At 37.8% G+C, this 20,573-nt stretch overlaps 1 protein-coding gene across 4 annotated transcripts in view; it reads left to right on the top strand.

Annotated features, from left to right (window-relative positions):
• Positions 1-20,573, top strand: part of HSD17B12 (hydroxysteroid 17-beta dehydrogenase 12) — a 164,056-nt gene that overhangs the window by 97,992 nt on the left and 45,491 nt on the right. For all 4 annotated transcript variants that reach the window (XM_032283544.1, XM_032283546.1, XM_032283545.1 and 1 more), the window contains one exon: positions 6,802-6,909. In XM_032283544.1, the coding sequence (XP_032139435.1) occupies positions 6,802-6,909 (108 nt within the window). The remainder of the gene's footprint in view (positions 1-6,801; positions 6,910-20,573) is intronic.

Here is a 20,573-nt window from a genome sequence, read left to right as displayed (position 1 = left end):
GGTTGTTCTAGTTAAAGAGGTTATAATGAATAAAATATAATAACCTTGGCTTAAAATAAAGAAATGTTTGGTTTGAGACAGAATCCTGATGAGCTGTGATTAATTTTTTGGCTTGACTGAAAGTGGGTCTCTTCATGTGAGATTAAAATTGTCATGAATATTTTTCCAAGGGCAACATAAAAAAGGAAATGGACCATTATTTGTGTAGCATCTCTGATAATTGTAATTAAATGGGCCTTAAAAACAGAGTCAGATCAATTATTCCCTTCTAGGACACAATCACCTTCTCCAAAGCCATATAAGGCAGGCTTTCTTTGTTGGGGGATGTCTCACCCCAAGGGATAGGGATGTAACAGATATGGTAAGGCCTGGGAGTAGTGGGGAAAGAAGGCAGGAAAAGGAGGGAATTGGAGAGAAACTGGTTGGGGGACTTTGTTTTTTCTTTTCCCGTTAAAATTGAGAAAGTACAAAAGACTTGTCTTGCATCTTTTAAATCTCTAAATACTGTAAAACATAATTTTATATGAAAATGGAGAGGTTTTTTAAAAAGCATGCAAGACATTTTTATGGTTACAAACTGTATTTTGTGAATTTAGCTTTAAGTAGCTAAAATTGGTACGCACTGAATATAGTGCTATTTCTATAAGAGTCTCCTCTCCCCAACTCATTATCTTTTCCAAGACTGGAATAAGGGAGATTGGTGCGTGACTAAAATATCCTCAGCCTTCATATATGTGCCCCAGAGCCAAGCTCCTGGAGTACTTATTCATGAGATGGGATGGTTTCTAAGGTTTCTTCTAACTCTAAAATGTTTGAATTTATATGAGAATGCTAGTTCAGACCCATGTATGACAGATGGAGGAACTGAATTGTCTCTCAACTTTTCTTTTCTTTCTTTCTTTTTTTTTTGAGAGCTGGAGTCTTGCTGTGTTGTCCTGGCTGGTCTCAAACTGCAGGGCTCAAGTGATCCTCTCCCTTCAGCCTCCAGAGTAGGTGGGACTACAGGTGTGCACCACCACACCCCACCCTAGCTTACATTTTAAGATGAATAATGTTATGTCTTATACAGACATCTCTTACAGTGTGTAAGAAATGTGATTTCTATAGGGAGGAATTGAAGAAGTATTGAGAAGATGATTTTAATAAATCAGCTGTGTTGGCCTAGCTTTATTTACTTATTTAACAAACATTGAGCAGAATGACCTCTGCTTTATGCCAGACACGGTGCTAGCTTCAGGGAATACAAAGATGACAAAGATACAAAGTCCCTGTTTAAGGAACAGAGACTCTTTGCTTAATGTATTAAGTGCCTGGTAGGGTTATATAGAAGGTCTCTAGGAGCACAGCAGAGAGTAGAAATAGCTTTACCTGGGAGGAAATTGAAATAGTGAAAAATATGTCCATGGATGGGGTAATATGACTTGAATCTTAAAAGAATGTTATAATATGGAAAAAGTGGGGAAGGGTGAATGTGGCAGGACTTTCATAATGGATAGTACTTGAAACTTACAGGGGAAAGCAGGCTGTTTATTTGGAGCAGATGTAGGGAAAAAGGAGAAGCAACATAAATATTTTGGTTTTATTAGTAGAAAAAAACACAAATAACACACAAGTTTACGTAGTATAGATTAGACTTCTTTTCGAACATTCCCAGAGTTAACATCCCAAGCCACCTAGGGGAAAAACTTGAGGAAAGTCCTTCTAAAATCTATAAAACTATTCTTAGAGAAAGAGAAATTTAAAAGGAGATGCCAATTTGTTAAGCAAAATGAAAATAATGATGGCTGCGCTGGAAGTACAATAAATATAAGGCCATTCTGAATATATTTATCACCTTTCTTGGCTTGTACCTAAAAATGTGTCAGTTTTGATATTAAGAAGTGTTTTTAGCAGCATCTTGAGACTATCTGTGGGTTCAGTTCCTTTTCTGTCAATTCCAGCCTTGACCTTGAATGAATTCTGGATACTCTGTGTCTTAAACAGCAGTGTGACTGGAGGAGTGGGGCATATGCTTTTGCAGGTGATGGAATGGCTTGAGGCCAATGAGGAGATTCATTACTCTATAGCACTATAGTTATACATAATGTTTGCTCTCTGTTTTTCTACAGTTGTAGTTATCTGGTTTTCAGTGGAACAGTAGATAGAAAGGGAATGAATAGTATCAGTGCAGCTTAGCTTCATATTCCCCACTTTTTATACCAGAGTTGCATTTCTGCCTCAATTTCTAGTTAGTGGATTGCCTTGAGCAGTTCAGACCAGAGTTTTTTTCTTCTTGGTGTTTGGTCTTAGCCACTAGGCTGAGAGGCAGTGGGGCCAAGACCATCTGGGATATAAAGTTGGGATGGGTCATGGCTATATGGAGCCACAAATGTAAATAGTGGGATGCCAGCTCATCCAATTTCAAATACTGAATGACTTGTCAATAGACATCAATAGCATTGAGTATCTGTTTATGATGGTGTATACTCTTCTCATCATGGAATTCTTTAAGAATTTGCAACCACAAGATTTTACTGTGAGACATTTAAACAAAACATTTGAATAAATGGAGAACCCAGAGGTAATGCCACATTGTCATTCATAAATTTAATTGAAATGTTTAATGTAATCCCAATAAAAACTGAGATGAAACAGGTGAGGATAAGTAATAAATTTTTTAAGACAAAGAACAGTGACGTAGACTTGCACTCCTAGAAGCATCAAAACCCATTTTAGAGCTCGAATAACTAAAATGAGGGCATTGTGAAAGAACAGAAAAATAATATCATAAACAGACTGTACTTCTGGAATCAGAATCTTGTAGGTATAAGCTGTTTAATCACTTTAAACCTTCACCTGGATCAGCCATTGGATGAGGATGCTCTGGAAAGAACGTGATCTTGGACAGGGCAACTCTGCAGTTGAGGCTGACACCCAAAAGCTGTCTGCTGGTGATACTCTCACAGTTAGGGCAACATGAGTTTCCTTGAAGTGGGAATTGGGTGGTTCATATCATGTTCATTGCAACCTCCAAATCCAATTGTTTGCGTATCTTTATCCTACACACTTGTAGGACATTGATTTTAACTTATTTCAACTCCTACTCTGGAAAAGAGATAGAGGCTGTGTCATTTCTTAGATCTTTGTAATGGGGCAAGGATCAGAGTCCCAGAAAAAGTATTACTCCAAAGGCTTTGGTAAATGCTTATTCTTCCCTGGCAGTGGGCTGTTGCTGAGTTGTAGACTGGTGGTTTTATGAAAAAACAGGTTGGGGAGGTGTGAAGGTGGAAATGAGGGCTGTGTTATAAGTATCTGGTATCTGCTTCTGTTCTGAGTGCTTAATTCACCCTGTGCTGATGTTTAAAGTTAGAGGATTCTTGCTCATTTGTCTTGCCTTCTGTTGGCAGGGTCTCATGCAGCGTAATAGGATATGGGAAGGGGGAAATGCCTAGATTTACTTCCAGGCTGGTTTCCAGGTTCCGAGCCCAAGCCTCCTGAGTAGCTGGGACTACAGGTACACACCATCATTCTCGGCTTTTCCTTTTTAGCATAGGCCAGCTACCTCCCACCTTTGCCTTCTAGAACCTCCATTATAATTCTTATTCAATTGCCTTGGCCCAGAAAGAGACAGTTCCTGTCCTATTCTTATATATGCACAGGTATTTTTGATTCACAGAACTTGATGGTGGAGGTGGAGGCAGTTCATGGAATTCTGAAAGCCCACCCATGCCCCTGGTCAAGAACATGCATGTACCATAGTCCTTGGAAAGGAAACATAGTGGGAATCTGCTGGATTCTTCTGGGGGAATCGTTCTCTGTATAAAAGGAACATATCACAGAGACATACGATTTCTGCCTCCAAGCACTGTTACCTACATGCGATGCATGGAATGGCAATGGCCCTTCAGAAAAGGAGCCAGCCTAAGGGAAAAGAGAGAAGGGTGGGAAGATCCCAAATCATTTGTGCCATTGTTGAGCAACTGAACAAAACCGAACCAAGTCCTTGTCTTTTTGAAGCTTAATTCGAGTCAGGACATATAGACAAGCATGTATGTTATTAAAATACACTACATAGTATATTAGCAGGCAGCAAGGACAATGGAATAAAATAAAGCAGGGAAGGGCATGAGGAGTGCCAGGGGAGGGTGGTTGCATTTAATAAAGGGTGGGCAAGGCAGGCTTCTCTGAGAAGGTAACATTTGCTCAAGGGCCCAACAGAGACAAGGGTTGTGGAAGAGCATTCCAAACATAGGAAACTGTAAGTGTAAGTCCTGAGTGTACATGGACAACATTCTGTCTTTAAACACCTGCTAGGGTCTCCTATGGCTAGAACTGAGGAGCAATGGGGAGAGTAGATGGAGGTGAATTCAGCCTAACAAACTCACGCTGTTTATTAGACTGTTGCCAAAGCCTTTGACTCTTACTCTAAGTGAGATGGAAATCTCTGGAGGTTTGTGAAGAGGTGGGTATGATGGTCTGACCTATGTGAAAAAGAAAAAGCTGGGAACAATGAGGTGTGCCTGTAGGCCCAGTACCAAGAATGCTTGAGCCCAGGCTTGAGACCCCATCTCTTAAAAAAAAAAAAAAAGAAAAGCTCACAATAGAGGCAATGAAGAAAAATTGTTTTTGTAAAAAAAGGCAGTGTTCACTCTATTAGAACATGATTCTTGGAAACCTAGGAACAAGTTCAGAAATTTTAATTAACCTGAAAAACTTGTAGCAGAAGCCATTTTGCCTATCCTAATATGAATACAAAGAAGAGCTCGCTTTGGTTTGTTACTAAATAACGTTCTTTGTGAAAGTGTCATTGAATCTTTTTAGCAACATATCTAAACAAAACTCTACAATGTGAGTATGTACATTCAGCAAATCCTGTGAGTTACTGAAGAGTGAATTTGGTTCAGGAGTTGTGAGGTGGCTCTTACTGATAGAAAATTTCCTCAATGTCAATACATAGTACTAGTGTGGAAAAATACTTTGCTTTTCAAAATAAATAGATAAATTTACCTTATGTTATTCTTGAATGAAGTTTTTAATTTTAATAAAAGGTATTTTTAACCTTTTGTTTGGGGCTTTTTTTTCCCCTTGTGAATCTGTGGCTATAACAAAGTCAGCGTTCTTTATTTACTGGTGGTAAATTCTGTGAAACGTTTATAGTAGACATGTTGGACTCGCTATTGTGAAATCACAGCTCTGTGTCTGACTTCCCATTACATGAACACACATATAACTCATTTATATTAGAAAAGTAATATACCGTTAATACCAAATAAGGTATTTTCTGGGTCAATTCTTCTCTTCAGTTTATTCATGGATTTCTACCTAGGTCAGTACTTTTCATTGAGTCTAACTCACAATCAGATCTCTCATGAACCAGCTCTTTAGCTTTAGACAGAAATCCTGTTAGGTCAGGAACAGATACTTCCTACGAGGATTAATCCTGCATGCTCTGTGATGAGCTGACATTGACTTTGACTGAAGAAAGATTTATTTTTGGAAGCAGGATTTTAAAATGAATTCTTTTGAATTCTCAGCAAGTTCTAAAGAATGAACATTTCTAGTTCACTGGACTAGTAAACCGAATGGAGATGGTTGAGGAGAGAGAGAGAGACTAACCTTTATAGAATGCTGTCTGCATACCATAGGTATCATGTGAGCCTTACATCATCAGTTGGGTAGAGTTACTTTCATTTTCACCAGAGGAGGCTGAGACTCAAAGAGGATGTGTGACTTGCTTAAAGTCACACATTTTGCAAATATGTGTGGAAATGAAATTGGTGCTCATGTCTGTGTGACCTCAAAGCCTGTGCTGTCTTTACAGGGGCGGACTAGTGAAGGCAAAAGTAAATATTCTGCATTAATTCAGATGAGATTTGTTTCTCCAGGGTCTCATTTCTGAAGCCGTTATTTTCATCAGCACTGTTTGGAGACTTGTGCAAAGTAGAACACTGAGGTCTTTCTTGTGTCACTTTATGGCTTTATTACTGCGCATTTTGTGTGGATTTTAAAATGTAGTGACTGTTAACTATTAACTAAGCTCCCAAATTATAATAAGACCACATTCATTTATTTCCACTGTGATCAGATAGACTTTTTGTTTTAATATATCACACTTTAAAATATTTTACAACACAAAGACTTCTTCCTGAAGTTTCAAAGCAGCAATTTACAATTAATATTTAAAGAGTATATAACTTTGGCCAGGTACAGTGGCTCACGCCTGTAATCCCAGCATTTTGGGAGGCCAAGGTGGGTGGATCACAAGGTCAGGAGTTTGAGGGCAGCCTGACCAACATGGTAAAACCCCATCTCTACTAAAAATAGAAAAATTAGCCAGGCGTGGTGGTGTGCGCCTGTAATCCCAGCTGCTTAGGAGGCTGAGGCAGGAGAATCACTTGAACCCAGGAGGCAGAGGTTGTAGTGAGCCAAGAATATGATACTGCACTCCAGCCTGGGTGAGAGAGTGAGAGTCCACCTCAAAAAAGAAAAAAAGTATATAACTTTATGATATGAATTATGTTGTATTATTTGTACCTACGGGTCTAAAAGTAGTTCTCATTATTGATTTACAAAAGAGCTGATTAAGGAGCGTTCAGCCAGCTGTCTGTGATGACATTGGAATTTTTATTGCAGAACTAATGTGTTGCCTCTATATCATCTCTTAGGTGGCTCATGATTGCTTAAAATTATCCTGGTCTAACTTTTATATCAAATTGGGTGGGAGGAAAGATCTGAAAGGATAATTCTATCAAATGCTTTAGTTCTCATTGCCATGTATTAATTTTCCCTATCTCTCCCCATTTGTGTTTTCTCTTTCCCTAGAAGAAAAATTCAAAGTGGAGACAAGAACCATTGCTGTTGACTTTGCATCAGAAGACATTTATGATAAAATTGAAACAGGCTTGGCTGGTCTTGAAATCGGCATCTTAGGTTTGTATTTTTGCCACATTTATAGATTCTTGTATTTATTATTTTACTTTATGATTTTACATCGTCTCTTTGGATGTTAGATGGTAAAATGACTAGTGAAAAAATTGTCTTATGATTACATAAGATAATGATTAATATCATTAGATGACATTAATTTATGCATGTGAATCTCTGTTTTTAGTTCTATATTAACAACGTACAGTTTTGGTTATTTTTCTTGTTATTTCTTTTATTCTCTTTCTATATTTAGATATACAGTTATCCCTCAATATCTATGGGTGTAGGCTCCAGGACCTCTGCAGATGCTCAAGTTCCTTATATAAAATTCTTTAGTATTTGCAAATAGCTTATGTACATTCTTCTGTATACTTTAAATCATCTCTGGATTACTTATAATACCTAAAGCAATGCCTACACATCACTTCACTTGTGCAGATTTAATGTAGTATTAGACACACTGGTAAACTCAAGTTTTGCTTTTTGGAATTTTGTGGAATTTTTTTCCCCCAATATTTTTGATTTGTCTCTTTTCTCCCCCAATATTTTTGATTCACTGTTGGTTGAATCCATAAATGTGGAGCCACAGATAATAGGGCTGATGGTAGTTATATGGTAATAATCCTTTAAGGTGGATGGTGCTGACTCATTTACATACACTTGAGGAAATGAAGCTTAGAATAGTTTATTCAGCCTTTTGTTCACTATTACCCCCCGAGAAGACTTTTTAGAGATTTCCCCTAATCTAACTCTCATGAAATTTTAATACCACAAATACACTCTGTATCTGATTATATACTACATGTATATCTCTGCTTTAAACAAAAATAAAAATAAGATTCCCACCCACCCTGACCAAATTTCATCTGCTCTGGAGCTCTGCCCCAGGTGAAAATGTGTTGTTTAGAGAGATTAGTGATTTGCCTAAGGGCACATAAATATTGTGTGGTTCAGCTGGGGTTCAGTCTTTCATTTGTTTTTTCTAAGTCTTATACCTCTTTTTGTTACAGCTGAGCTACCTTGCTCTTATTACCAGGAACAAATGCTTTTATTTAGATAATCAGAATATTGCACTTTGTTATGGAAACATTTCACCAGAAAATTTTATAGGAAAAAAATGGGCTTTGTTAGCTTTCCCACCACTCTTTGAGAGTCATTTCTAGAAAGAAACAGGGCATCTAGTTTAAAAAAAACTAAACTTCCTCATTATATCTGTTTATCTCACTGCCAAAATTGGTGAGAACCAGCTAATTGCCATTGTTTGTTTAGTTGGGCTTTAAAAGGAGGATAAATTAAGTTCTTTTTTTTTTTTTAAACATTTTCTAACATTTCTGTAGTCATAAAGACCCTATCTCCCTTCCTCATTCTATAAAAGAATGGTCTTTTACATAGTTTCCATAATAGGTAAGACAGTTGTTAAAAGTCAATTAGACAAGTATAGCCCCACATAGTACTGTTGCACCTAGGTTTAACCCTGGCTTACACATGCTATCCTTTCTCAGCTCCTGCCCGGTCCGTATCACACATCACCATGCCACATATACCAACATCACTACTCCCTCACTTATAGGAAAACCAGTGGGCAAAAATGAATGAAAACACAGGTCCAGTTTTTGCCTTTGTGTCTGCGTGTTCTTCTCTAGATATATGTATTGCTGGGAGTCCTTCACAATTTCCTTTTTCTTAGCCTAGATCTGAAATACATAAAGCAACACCAACATTTATAAAAAGTCTTGACTTCCTCAGCCTAGATCTGGAATACATAAGTCAGCACTCACATCTGTAAAAATCCGAATCAACAATCATAACTTACCAGTTAGTATGGAAACTGTCATGGTTCATCTTAACCTCCTTTCAAACTAGCGATGGACTAGGGGATAAAGGCTGGCTTAGGCTGGAAGGGAGATTAAGAATCCCTAATGAATGGAGACTGAGGGAGAAATTCTTACTACTTCTCTTGAACTTGTGCTCTTGGAGAATGACTTACTTTCAGAAATAGTTAAATTCATCATAGTTGTGTTTAGTTTTTGCATAAGTTTTAGCTGCTTTTAAAAATGGAAACTGTAGATGCTCTGGGGCTATGGCATTGGCAATGGAAAATGTTGACCGTTGGGTTGCCACAGGGCTGAAGTGTTGTACAAGGTACTCTTTAGCTGTTCTTTCCTGCCCACTATGTGGAAAGGCTTCAATATGAGTTTAGGCATGATAGATCTATTTTTTTTTTTTTTTTGAGACGGAGTTTCACTCTTATTACCCAGGCTGGAGTGCAATGGCGCGATCTCGGCTCACCGCAACCTCCACCTCCTGGGTTTAGGCAATTCTCCTGCCTCAACCTCCTGAGTAGCTGGGATTACAGGCACGCGCCACCATGCCCAGCTAATGTTTTGTTTTTTTTTTTTTTTTAGTAGAGACGGGATTTCACCATGTTGACCAGGATGGTCTCGATCTCTTGACCTCGTGATCCACCCGCCTCGGCCTCCCAAAGTGCTGGGATTACAGGCTTGAGCCACCGTGCCCGGCCCTGATAGATCTATTAAGGATGAGCATACAGGAAGCATGGTCTCTAAACACTTTTTCCCCATTTCTAGAATCCTAGCACTTGTATCAATACATAAGCACTGATATTTAGACATAAGGACTGATATTTTCCGAAGCCTCATAGGCTAATGAACCATTGTTTTAATAGCCTAGTTCTTTAGTAAGTTGCAGTTAGTTAACACTTTGTGTCCCTCCTCATTCATTCATTCATCAATCAGTGAACTAGAGATAAAACAATAAACAAGACATCTATACTGAGCCGGGTGCAGTGGCTCATGCCTATAATCCCAGCACTTTGGGAGGCCAAGGCAGGCGGATCACCTGAGGTCAGGAGTTCAAGACCCACCTTGCCAACATGGCGAAACCCCATCTCTACTAAAAATGCAAAAATTAGCTGTGCAGGGTTGCACACACCTGTAGTCTCAGCTATTCAGGAGGCTGAGGCAGGAGAATCTCTTGAACCTGGGAGGCAGAGGTTGCAGTGAGCTGAGATCGCACCATTGCCATTTAGCCTGGGTGACAGAGTGAGACTCTATTTAAAAAAAAAAGAGAAAACTATACTGCATTATTTATGTAATATAATGTTCTAATAGGAAAGATAACACAGAAAAAAATAGTTACCTATCGGATAAGTGTTTTGAATAGGGAAGGATAGGGTGTAATAAGAGTATATGGGGGACAGGGGAGTTGGTACAGGAAAAAATGATGGTAACTCGGTCTAGCCAGAGGGGTAGGAAAAAGGAGGATTCCAGAAACATTTAGGAAGTAGACAAAGCAGGACTTTGTAAGAGATTCCAAGTGGGAAGAAGGAGAAGAGAGAATATGGATGACTTTTAGGTTCTGGCTTGAGCATCTGCATCAACACTGCCATTTACTAACATGGAGAATCCTTGAGGAGGAGCCTTTTGGGGAGTGAAGGTAATTTAAGTCTGGGGTTCCTCTAAAATGTCTAATTTGGCTTGTTAAGTTGATAGTTGGACACACACACATATATATATATATATATATATGTGTGTGTGTGTGTGTGTGTTTCAGTAGAGCTCTGTTCTACAGATATAGTTTGGAGATTAGTCATGTATGAATAGTAATTGCATTGAAGCAGTGGGCCTGGAGATCATCCAAGGAGAATGGAGATAATGAAAAGAGAAAACTGAAGACAGAGCTCTTGAGTTCCCTTCCTTCTCATCAAAGGCTGCCTGGAATGGATAGCGTGAAGTGGGGAATAGTTTTCTGCATGAACTCAGCACTGTCCAACAGAAATGTAACATAAGCCATGTAGTAATTTTAGCTTTTCTAATAGCCACATTTTTTTAAAGTAAAAAGAAATAGGTGAAGTTAATTTTAATGTACTTTATTTTAGCCTACTATATCTAAAACATTAATATTTCAATATATAATCAATACAAAAAAATTAAAATATTTTGCATTCTTTTAATACTAAGTTTTTGACATCAAGTATGTGTTTTACACTTAACAGCATATCTCAATTCAGACTAGCCACACTTTCAGTGCTCGGTAGCCACATGTTGCCATTGGTTACTATATTTGACATCTTAGCTCTAGTTCACCTTGGCCATCTCTCATCATCAGTTTGTATGAGAGAATCGAAGTATAATTTCTTGATTTTTCTTATGCTTTTAAGCAGTGGTTCTTAACCAAGGACAATTTTGCAGTGTACGGCAGTGTTCAGAGACATTTCTGATTGTCCTTGGCTAGGGGAGGGTGGTTCTACTGTCTCCTAGCGGGTAAATGTTAAGGATGCTACTCAGCATCCTACAATGTGTATAGGACAGCCCCCACAGCAAAGAATGATCATTCCAAAATGTCAGTAGTCCTGAGGTTGAGAAACCCTGCTTTAAAGTTATACTGTCTTTAAACAGTTCAGATTGGATACTTATTGAAAGGTATACAACTTTGATTTTGATTTCTAGTTGGTTGCAAATCAATAATAAAAATAATTATAGCTAATGTTTACATAATCCTTTAAAATGTATAGTTGAACTTTTGCATACATTATCTCATTAGCTGGGCTGTAAGTTTAGTTTTCTTCCTACTCTACCACAAATGTCTCCTTAATCATAAGATTTATGTAATTATTATTGACATTTATTAGCAAATATTTTACACTTGGGTTGTAATTTTAATTTCTCAAGATTTTCGAGGGAACTACTAAAACACTTCTGTGAGCCAAATTTTATTACCAGGTCGTATTTCAATTCCAATCTTATGGTTCCTTTACTAGTGTGAGTATAACTCTCTAGAACTTGTTGTGCGGAGGTCTGATGTGTTTATGTTTTCTTTCTCTTATGATGACCTGAATTTCTAGCTCCGTCAACTTATTTCTTCTCTTCTTCATCTCCATCTAGATCCCACACACTCTTACCTCTGTCTAGTAAGGGCAAAATAGTCTCCTTCCTCTGTTTATGCAAGTCTCACTTTTAGAACATTTCCTCAAATATTCTATGTATAGATTGATTTCTAGTAAGACCTAGCAATCCATAGTAAGTCATAGGAAAGAATTTTTTTCTACCAAGTTTTAATGAAACTAGTAAGGATAAAAAGAAAAATAAATCACCAGGTATACCCCATTGTTTGAATAGTGTTAAGCGCCAAACAGTCAGTGCTTAATAAAGAAAATTAATATTTTCAGAATTATTAAGGAAAATGCTGAAGCCCTTAGTCATGAAGGAAACATCAAGTTTTCAGGTAAGATAAGTGGATAAGAAGCAACCAAGAATTGTGTGAATTTATACTGAAAGGTCACCATAACTTGATGAAACTGTAAATGCTTAAGGTTGAGAAGTTGGATTCTTAACTCTGTTACATAAAAAAAACTAAGCATCTACTATCTTCTTTCAGGCAAATGCCAGGAAATACAGATTTCGGAAAGCTTATAAAACTTCAGCTATTTAGAGAAAATGACATCTTTACTGCTTTGAATAAGCAAACAATTGGTTAACAAAGTGTGATTGCTGTAATGCTTACTTGATTCCTTAGGAGAGACTCTCATGTGTGCTCCAGATTAGTTTGAAGGACTTTGCACAATACATCTCAGGGAGGCATAATTTACCAAGGCCAAAGGAGTAGGCTTGGATTTGAAGTATGCCACAGACAATACTTTTTGCAAATTCCACCACTATGACTTTTTTAACTTTGTGAGATTCTGTATTATACAAGTAGAAAGGTCCTCTTGGAAAAATATAGCTACTTAGTTTGTGATTCATTTTTAAAAATTAACCATAGCTTTATTCAAGCTTTTAATGCGCTCTAGACAAGAATTTTCCCATGCCAAATGCTCTCAAAGTCTTCTCTGCTCATAGTGTTATGGTGTATGTAAGTTGTACTCCTGACTACAAGGTGACCTGTGTTGCCATGCTGGCTTAGTGCATTCAGGACTTTTGTCATCCCTTGACTTTTTTGATCCTGTCCATATGCATTGCTCATTTTAACAACAACATGTGTAGATAATAAAGGTCAGTTGATTGCAAAGAATCACTGATTGCCAAAGCTGGAATAGAACTTATTATTCTCTTTTCTTCCTGTGCTCTTTATAAGTGAACACTTGTTCCACTAATGTTTTTGGTGAATTATTTTTTAATTAGTGTCCTTCCTTTTTCAGCTGAATGTAAACTCTTTGTTATCCTTGCCCATGCGACAACAACTTTCCTTATTAAACCTTATGGATTTGGGGATGCAATTGTGTTGCATTTTTCTCCCAAAAACCTAGTGTTTCCCAGAAGGTTCTGGGATAGGGAATAGTTGAATATAAGTATTTTATTTATTAAACTAAAAGATAGTTTGAGCAGAGATACTCATCAGAGTTAAAATCAGAATAACTCTGTCTTTGTGTATACCTACGTTTTCAAAGTTTCTTAACAAAAGACCCAAGGGTATTATTAGCTACTTGGGGAAGGACTAGTTAGCTTCCAAATGGCAAACTCCCACTTAATTGGTTTGGGATCCAGAGATGGTGTCCTTATAATTCTGTCCCCAGAGAAGCAAAGGAAGAGGAATAGATACAGGTCTAGGAGAGAGAACCAAGGCACTACAGGAACGGTGCTGAGGAAAATTTGTCTAGGATTGCTTAGAAGGAAGGGAAATGGAACATGCTAGGAATTTACGCAGCTTCCCAGTCCCAGTTGATTAAGGAAGTCAGAAATAAAAGCGCCTTAGTTCTTCAGAGGCTTTAGAAATACATAATGCTACAGATTCTCTTCTTGCTGTTCTCAATGTTGCAAATTAGAAATTTGTTTTAAATTGCTCTGATTAGAAATGTAAATACCTCTAAAGTGCTAATGGCATCTGTCATTTAATTCTTACTGGGACTAGTGTATTCAGTTTATTACCTGTCTACTTTTTGCTGGATCAGCTGGCTGTTTTAGTTAGTGATAGACATAGAAAAATCATTTTAAAATGGAGAAAGTCTTAAAAAAGGAAACTGTGTGATAGGTTGGTAATCAGTGTGATGCAGAGATGGAGACACGCAGAAGGACAAAATAAAATTATGTTGAGAGAGCACCAAAGGTAAACTTCATGTACTTGGAATTATTATCCCCTACTCCCCTATTTTTTCTGTAGCCCAGTATATAAGGATCAGGTTTATTTCTTCTATCTAAATGTACATTTGTACCCATTAATCAACCTCTCTTTATCCCCACCCCACCATTCCTAGCCTTGGTAACCATAGTCTACTCTCTATCTTCATGAGATCTACTTTTTTTTTTTTTTTTTTTTGAGACGGAGTTTCGCTCTTGTTGCTCAGGCTAAAGTGCAGTGGCATGATCTCAGCTCACTGCAACCTCCACCTCCTGAGTTCAAGCAATTCTTCTGCCTCAGGCTCCTTAAGAAAGAGGAGAGGCTGTTATATAGTTATATAGGAAGGGATTATAGGAGCATCATGGGATGACAGTTTGGCGAAAGGATGGGGATAACAGCTTTTGCGCTTTCTAAGGGTATTAAACACTTTTAAAACTTCCCTTTTGTAATACTGCAATCACATTTTGTTGCTAACCACCAAGAGTTACCACAGACTCCACAGGTTAAGGAACACAGCCCCCAACAAAACTGCCTTCACTTCACATCCTAGCCACAACTTCGGAGATCTTGAGACCATCTGCACTTTTGACCAACCGGCTACAAATTCATGGGTTCATATGACCCCGTTAGGTTTGGTAATTAGCTAGAGCAATTCATGGAACTCAAGAAAGCACTATACTTATGATCTTGTAGTTTCATTATGATGGACAAAAGTCAGAATCAATCAAATGAAGAGACACATAGGGCAATGTCTGGGGCAGTCCCCAACACAGAGCTTCTATGCCCTGTCCTGGTGGAGTCCGGACACCTTACCTTCCAGGTACATCCTTGTGTTCACCCACCAGGAAGCTCCACCGGGCTTCAGTGTCTAGAGTTTTTATTGAGGGGTTTCATCATCCCAGTAGGCATGATTGATTGAATTATTGTCCATGTGGTTTAACTTGATCTCCAATCCTCCTCTTTTTTCTTTAGTCACATAGTTGGTCTTTCTGGTGTCGAATCCTGGGTCATCTTGATTTCACTACTGAGTATATATCAAAAAGGAAGAAAAGCAATATATTGAAGAGATATTTGTGCTCCATGTTTATTGCAGCACTATTCACAGTAGCCAATATATGGAATCAACCTAAGCGTCCATCAGCAGATGAATGGATAAAGAGAATGTGGTATAAATACGCAATCGAATGTTATTCAGCCATTAACAAAAACCCTGGAAATCCTGTCATTTGCGGCAACATAGATGGAATTGGAGGTCATTACATTAACGGAAATAAATTAAGCCCAGAAAGACAAATATCACATGTTCTCACTCATATGTGTGAGCTTAAAAGTAGATGCCGGTGAGGCGCTGTGGCTCACACCTATAATCCCAGCACTTTGGGAGGACAGGGTGTGGGTGGATCACCTGAGGTCAGGAGTTCGAGACCAGCCCTGCCAACATGGTGAAACCCCGTCTGTACTAAAAATAAAAATAATTAGCTGGGCATGGTGGCCTACGCCTATAATCCCAGCTACTTTCAGTAGCCTGAGGCAGGAGAATCACTTGAACTCAGGAGATGGAGGTTGCAGTGAGCTGAGATCGTGCCATTGCACTCTAGCCTGGGCAACAAGAGTGAAACTCCATCTCAAAACAAAACAAAAAAAAAAGTAGATCTCATGAAGATAGAGAGTAGATGTGGTTACAAAGGCTAGGAATGGTGGGGTGGGGATAAAGAGAGGTTGATTAATGGGTACAAATGTACATTTAGATAGAAGAAATAAGATCTGGGTTAGATCAATAGGATGCCTATAATAAATTGTATATTTCAAAATAGCTAGAAGAGAATAACTCAAACGTTTCTAGCAAAAGAAAAGATAAAGATTTAAGGTTATAAATATCCCAGTTACCCTGATTTGATTATATGAATGTACCAAGTGATAACATATACCCTGAAAACATGTACATTTAATATGTATCAGTTTTAAAAATAAAAACACAGATGTGATCCAAGGGCCTGCCATAAATAAGAAAGACTCTTATCAGGAAATTCCAATGGTTTAGAACCTCCATCCTATTAACAAAGATCAGACAAAATTTTAACTGTACAGCACGTTTTCTTTCCTTTTTGTTGATTGATTTATTCAATCAGCCACATACTAATTCATTAAACAGGTAAAATTCCAGAGCTACAACAGTAGACAAAACAGACACTTTCTGCTTTTATCGAAGATAGCCATCAAACAAGCAGTGGTAACGTGTTGCATGTAATGAAGGAGTATGTTACTGAGAAAGTTAAGGGTGTCACAGATAGTATCCCTGAGAAAGGAATATGTAAGTGGAAACCTGAAGGTTGATTAATACGGGAGCATAGATATGGGAAGAGTTTCCAGGTAGAGGAAACAGCATGTACAAAAGACCTGAAGTGAATGTGTTTGGTGTGTCAGAAGAAGTGACAAAAGCCCTGTGAATCTGGAGCAAGGGTTTCAAAGGGGACAATAGCAAGAGATTCTGGAGATTAAGCAGACCCAGATCATGAAAGTCTAAGATGACCAAGATAATAAGTTTGGACTTCATTGGAAGTACAATGGGAAACCATTTTAGAATTGTAAAGCATGACTTGACAACGTATTAGAATTTTAGAGAGATCATTCTGACTCCCACATGGAAGAAGACAAGAATTATTAGGAGGAGGCCAGTAAGACTGTTTAAGCAGTGAGACATAAGATGATGATAGTTTACATTAGGATGATAGCAGAAGTGAACTGACTTAGAGGGATATTTAGGAAATAAAAATAGGACCATTTTCTGATGACGGTCCTCATCGGAGGTCTTGAGTAAAGAAGAATAATGGCTTTGGGTTTTTAAATCATTATTACCAACATGCATTGAGCACTCTTTTATGCCAGCCACCGTGCTGCCATAAATTTAATCCTCAACAACCCTATAAGGTAGATACTGATATTTCAATACTCATTTTACAGACAAGAAACAGTTATAGAGTTAGACATCGTCCAGAATTAGATGACTAGCAGTTAGCAACTTCCAGGTTCTGACTTGAGCAACAGGATATCATTTCCCTAAGACAAGAAACCCTGGATCAGGAGCAAAGTCTGTTGAGAAAAATGATGATTTCACCTTGGGATATATTAAGCTTTGGGATATGTTAAGAGGGTGGTGAGAAAGCCAAGTAGGGATTCAAGTGGTTGGGTTGCTGGGCATACATGCCCTTCCTTGTTAGAAGGGAACCTTCTTTGTGTTGAATGTTGAAGAAGCCTGGTGTGGCCAATCATGGCAAACAGAATAGGTGCATGGATTTTTTTTGTTTTTTAATGTACTAGGAAACTCATCAGGAACATTATCAGACTAAGTATAGTGCCTCGTAGTTCCATTAGATACACTGGCTGAGATTGGATTTGTAAAGTGAGCATAGGACTTTTAGAAATCTTGTTTATTTCCATTTACTGGAAACCACTCACTAATGATATTAATTAAAGCAGAACCTTTTACTTAAAACTGGGTAATTAGCTCTGTTATTTCAGAAATGTAAATAGAGCTGTACGTCATGAAATTGATGGATGTTCTTCCCACCAGCTAACATTTAACTACCAACTTCATGTCATCTTTCTTCATTCCCTCTTCCAATTTTATGTATAGCAACTCTTACCTAGTTTTTAAATGAAGATCACTTAGCAATTTATAATTAAACAGTGGAAGTAAAATGTTCTGTTGTGTTGCTTCTCATTCAGTCTTAATTTTTCAATTTCTGATTAAAGCACTGCAAATTTAAAGTCTTGTAAACTCTCTTTTATTTGGAAATTGCTACCCACAAATGTATGAAAACTGTAAAGTTTGCAAAATGTTTTACATGGTGTTCCAAATATCATCTGTCAGAGTATGAACATGTGCTAGCTAAAGCAATATGTTAAATAAGGCAAAGATGGAATTTAGTTTGCATCACTTTCCAAACTCTCTCTATAGGCTGTAACAGTAGACCCACTTAAATGAAATAAAGAGGGTAGAGGCGCAATTAGGAGAAATTTAATCAGTATAAATAGCAGCAGCTCTGGTTAACTGATGCCCAGAGCCCACTCTCTCAGAAGGATCTCTCCACTTTGATGCTGGTCATACGTAATAAAAGCAGGGTCATTTAGGCTTGGGCACAAAGTAAGAGCAATAAATTTTTGTTGAGTAAATGACCATACAACCATAACAACTGTTCCTCTCCCATTTATTAACATATTACTGTGTCCCAAGCATGGGGGCTAAAGATTCTGTGTGTATTATTTCATTTAATTCTGAAATTACTATCCCTATTTTATGTCTAAGGACAATGAGACAATCGCTAGTCTCTAGTCAGGAGCTGGTAGTAGTGGAGCTGGGACTGAAACCTGGTTCTGTTAGGACTCGGGTCTGTAACCTTTTAGCTCAAAAACTTAAGATAGGAAGTTTCCCCCACTTTTGGTATAAATGCTGTTACTAAAGTCTACATTTTAGAAATTCAGTTTGTTCTGAAATATAATGAGGTAGCAGAATTTTTTAAATCTGATTTTATTAACTCTTCAGTGCTGGAACTGGATTAGCGTTTGTAACCACAAATGTTACTGAAACATAAACTTTTTCTGCTTTGACACAATGAGAAGGAAATAGAGGGGGATACTGTGCATTATTTGATGTATGTTGGGAAGCCCAGCCATTAGGCAACATATTTTTAAACCAGTTTAATTTCCTATATCTTTGATTAAACTGGAAAAAGAAGCAGGTTGAAAGTGCTCTGTATGGGGTTTCCCATATCTGTTAGAATTATTTGTTCAAATGGATTTTTAATTTCTAGTAATTTATTGTTGTTTGCTCCTCTCTCACGCCCAACCCAGATATCAAAAATCTAATTTTCTGATGACGTCATTATAGCCCCATAGCAGCTGGCTTTGGGAGAGAATTCTAAGTTCAGTGAGATCAGCAGCAGACAAACTTAGAAGAAACAGAAATCTTGTAAACATTCTTTTTTTTTTAGAATATGAGATTTGGAAATGATTTTTTAAAGTAATATAATTTAGAAATTTTACATATGTGTGCGTGCAGATATATGTGTGTGTGTATATATATATATATATATATATGACATTCAGAATTACTCCGTGGATTTTCTGTGTCTTTAAAATGAAACATATCATGATATTAATGTTTTCTGAGGTTCTGGATGGGGGCCAAGGAGATCGTAGGCAAGCATGGCCTCTGTCAGTTCTTCCCTGGAAGGATCAACTCTTAAGAGGATGGCTCCTCTACCCTCCACCACCTTTTCTTTCCACTTCCTTTGGCATTATTCTTGGTCTGTTTTCACCTCCGTTCTATGCCTGCCTCATCTCTTCTATTGGGCTCTTCCCAGTCGTAGACCTCTAGTGAGAAACCAATGGAAAGATTTTGTTACTGTCCAGTGCCCTACGGTGACTGGGATGGGGGTGGGAATTCCGTGATGACATAGATATCTGTTGTTTCCTGAGAGACATGGTGTGTTACACAAGAAAAACGTTTTTCGGGTCACTGAAAAAAATGTTTAAATCTGCCTCGGGCGCCTCACTTGAATTCAAGAAAACTCACTAATAAACGTGTTTAATGCTAATTTAAGATGCTACCATTTAGAAGGGATTTGCAACTATCTGAATAATGTTGGAGCAATGTGTACCATTGTTTGGTTTGGTGAATCCTATAATGAATCCTGTAATATGTAAAGATGGCATTGCGCACAACCCATTCTTAATGAGATTAAATTATAATGGGAGTATTTCCATCCTTCACTCCTACTCAAAGCCTGTTCTCTTCCTTTTGCAATTCCCTGAAAGCTTTCTTTCTGCCTGCTGTTAGGTTATTGCTGCCACCTGATGTCTCAAAATAAAATTGCAGTGGGTTCGCTTTTTCCAAAAGATTCGCACTATTCTACATTTTATGGAAATAACTATTGGAGAGCAACAGTTGTTTTTTTCTGTACTCCTAAGTAAGAGCATTCTGAAGTGATTACTTGTGGTGGGGAGATTATGGGTATCATTCATTCCACAAGCACAAGGTGGAACTAATAATGCAGGAGGGAATGCAGCAGTCCTAATCTCTACAAGAGGACAAATTGCCGTTGTGACCTTGGTGTGTACTTCACCACGGAAAATTGGACTCAATGCTCTTAACAGCCTTATTCCAGCTTTAACGTTGTTTTGTTGTGTGTACTTTTATTTGTAAAAGCATAGCCCTTCTCCATGATACTGTTTATTTCTTTGGACTGCAGTTCTCAGTGTTGAACAGGTTTTCTCTCTTTTTTTTTTTTAACTGATACCTAATATTTCTACACATTTATAGGGCACATGTGATATAGAATGTGTAATGATCATGTCAGAGTGGCTGAAGTATCTGCCACTTTGAGTATTATTTCTATGTGTTGGGAATATTTCAAGACCTCTTTTCTAGCCATTTTGAAATAACAATACATTGTTGTTAATCATAGTCACCCTACTCTGCTATCGAACATTAGAACTTATTCCTTCTATCTAACTATATATACTCACTAACCATCTTCTCTTTATCACACACACACACACACACACACACACACACACACACACACACACAC

This window comes from Sapajus apella, unplaced genomic scaffold (assembly GCF_009761245.1).
Source record: "Sapajus apella isolate SASKATOON/1434 unplaced genomic scaffold, GSC_monkey_1.0 scaffold14, whole genome shotgun sequence".
NCBI classification, from domain to species: Eukaryota; Metazoa; Chordata; class Mammalia; order Primates; family Cebidae; genus Sapajus; species Sapajus apella.
This window is presented reverse-complemented; position numbering and strand designations above follow the sequence as displayed.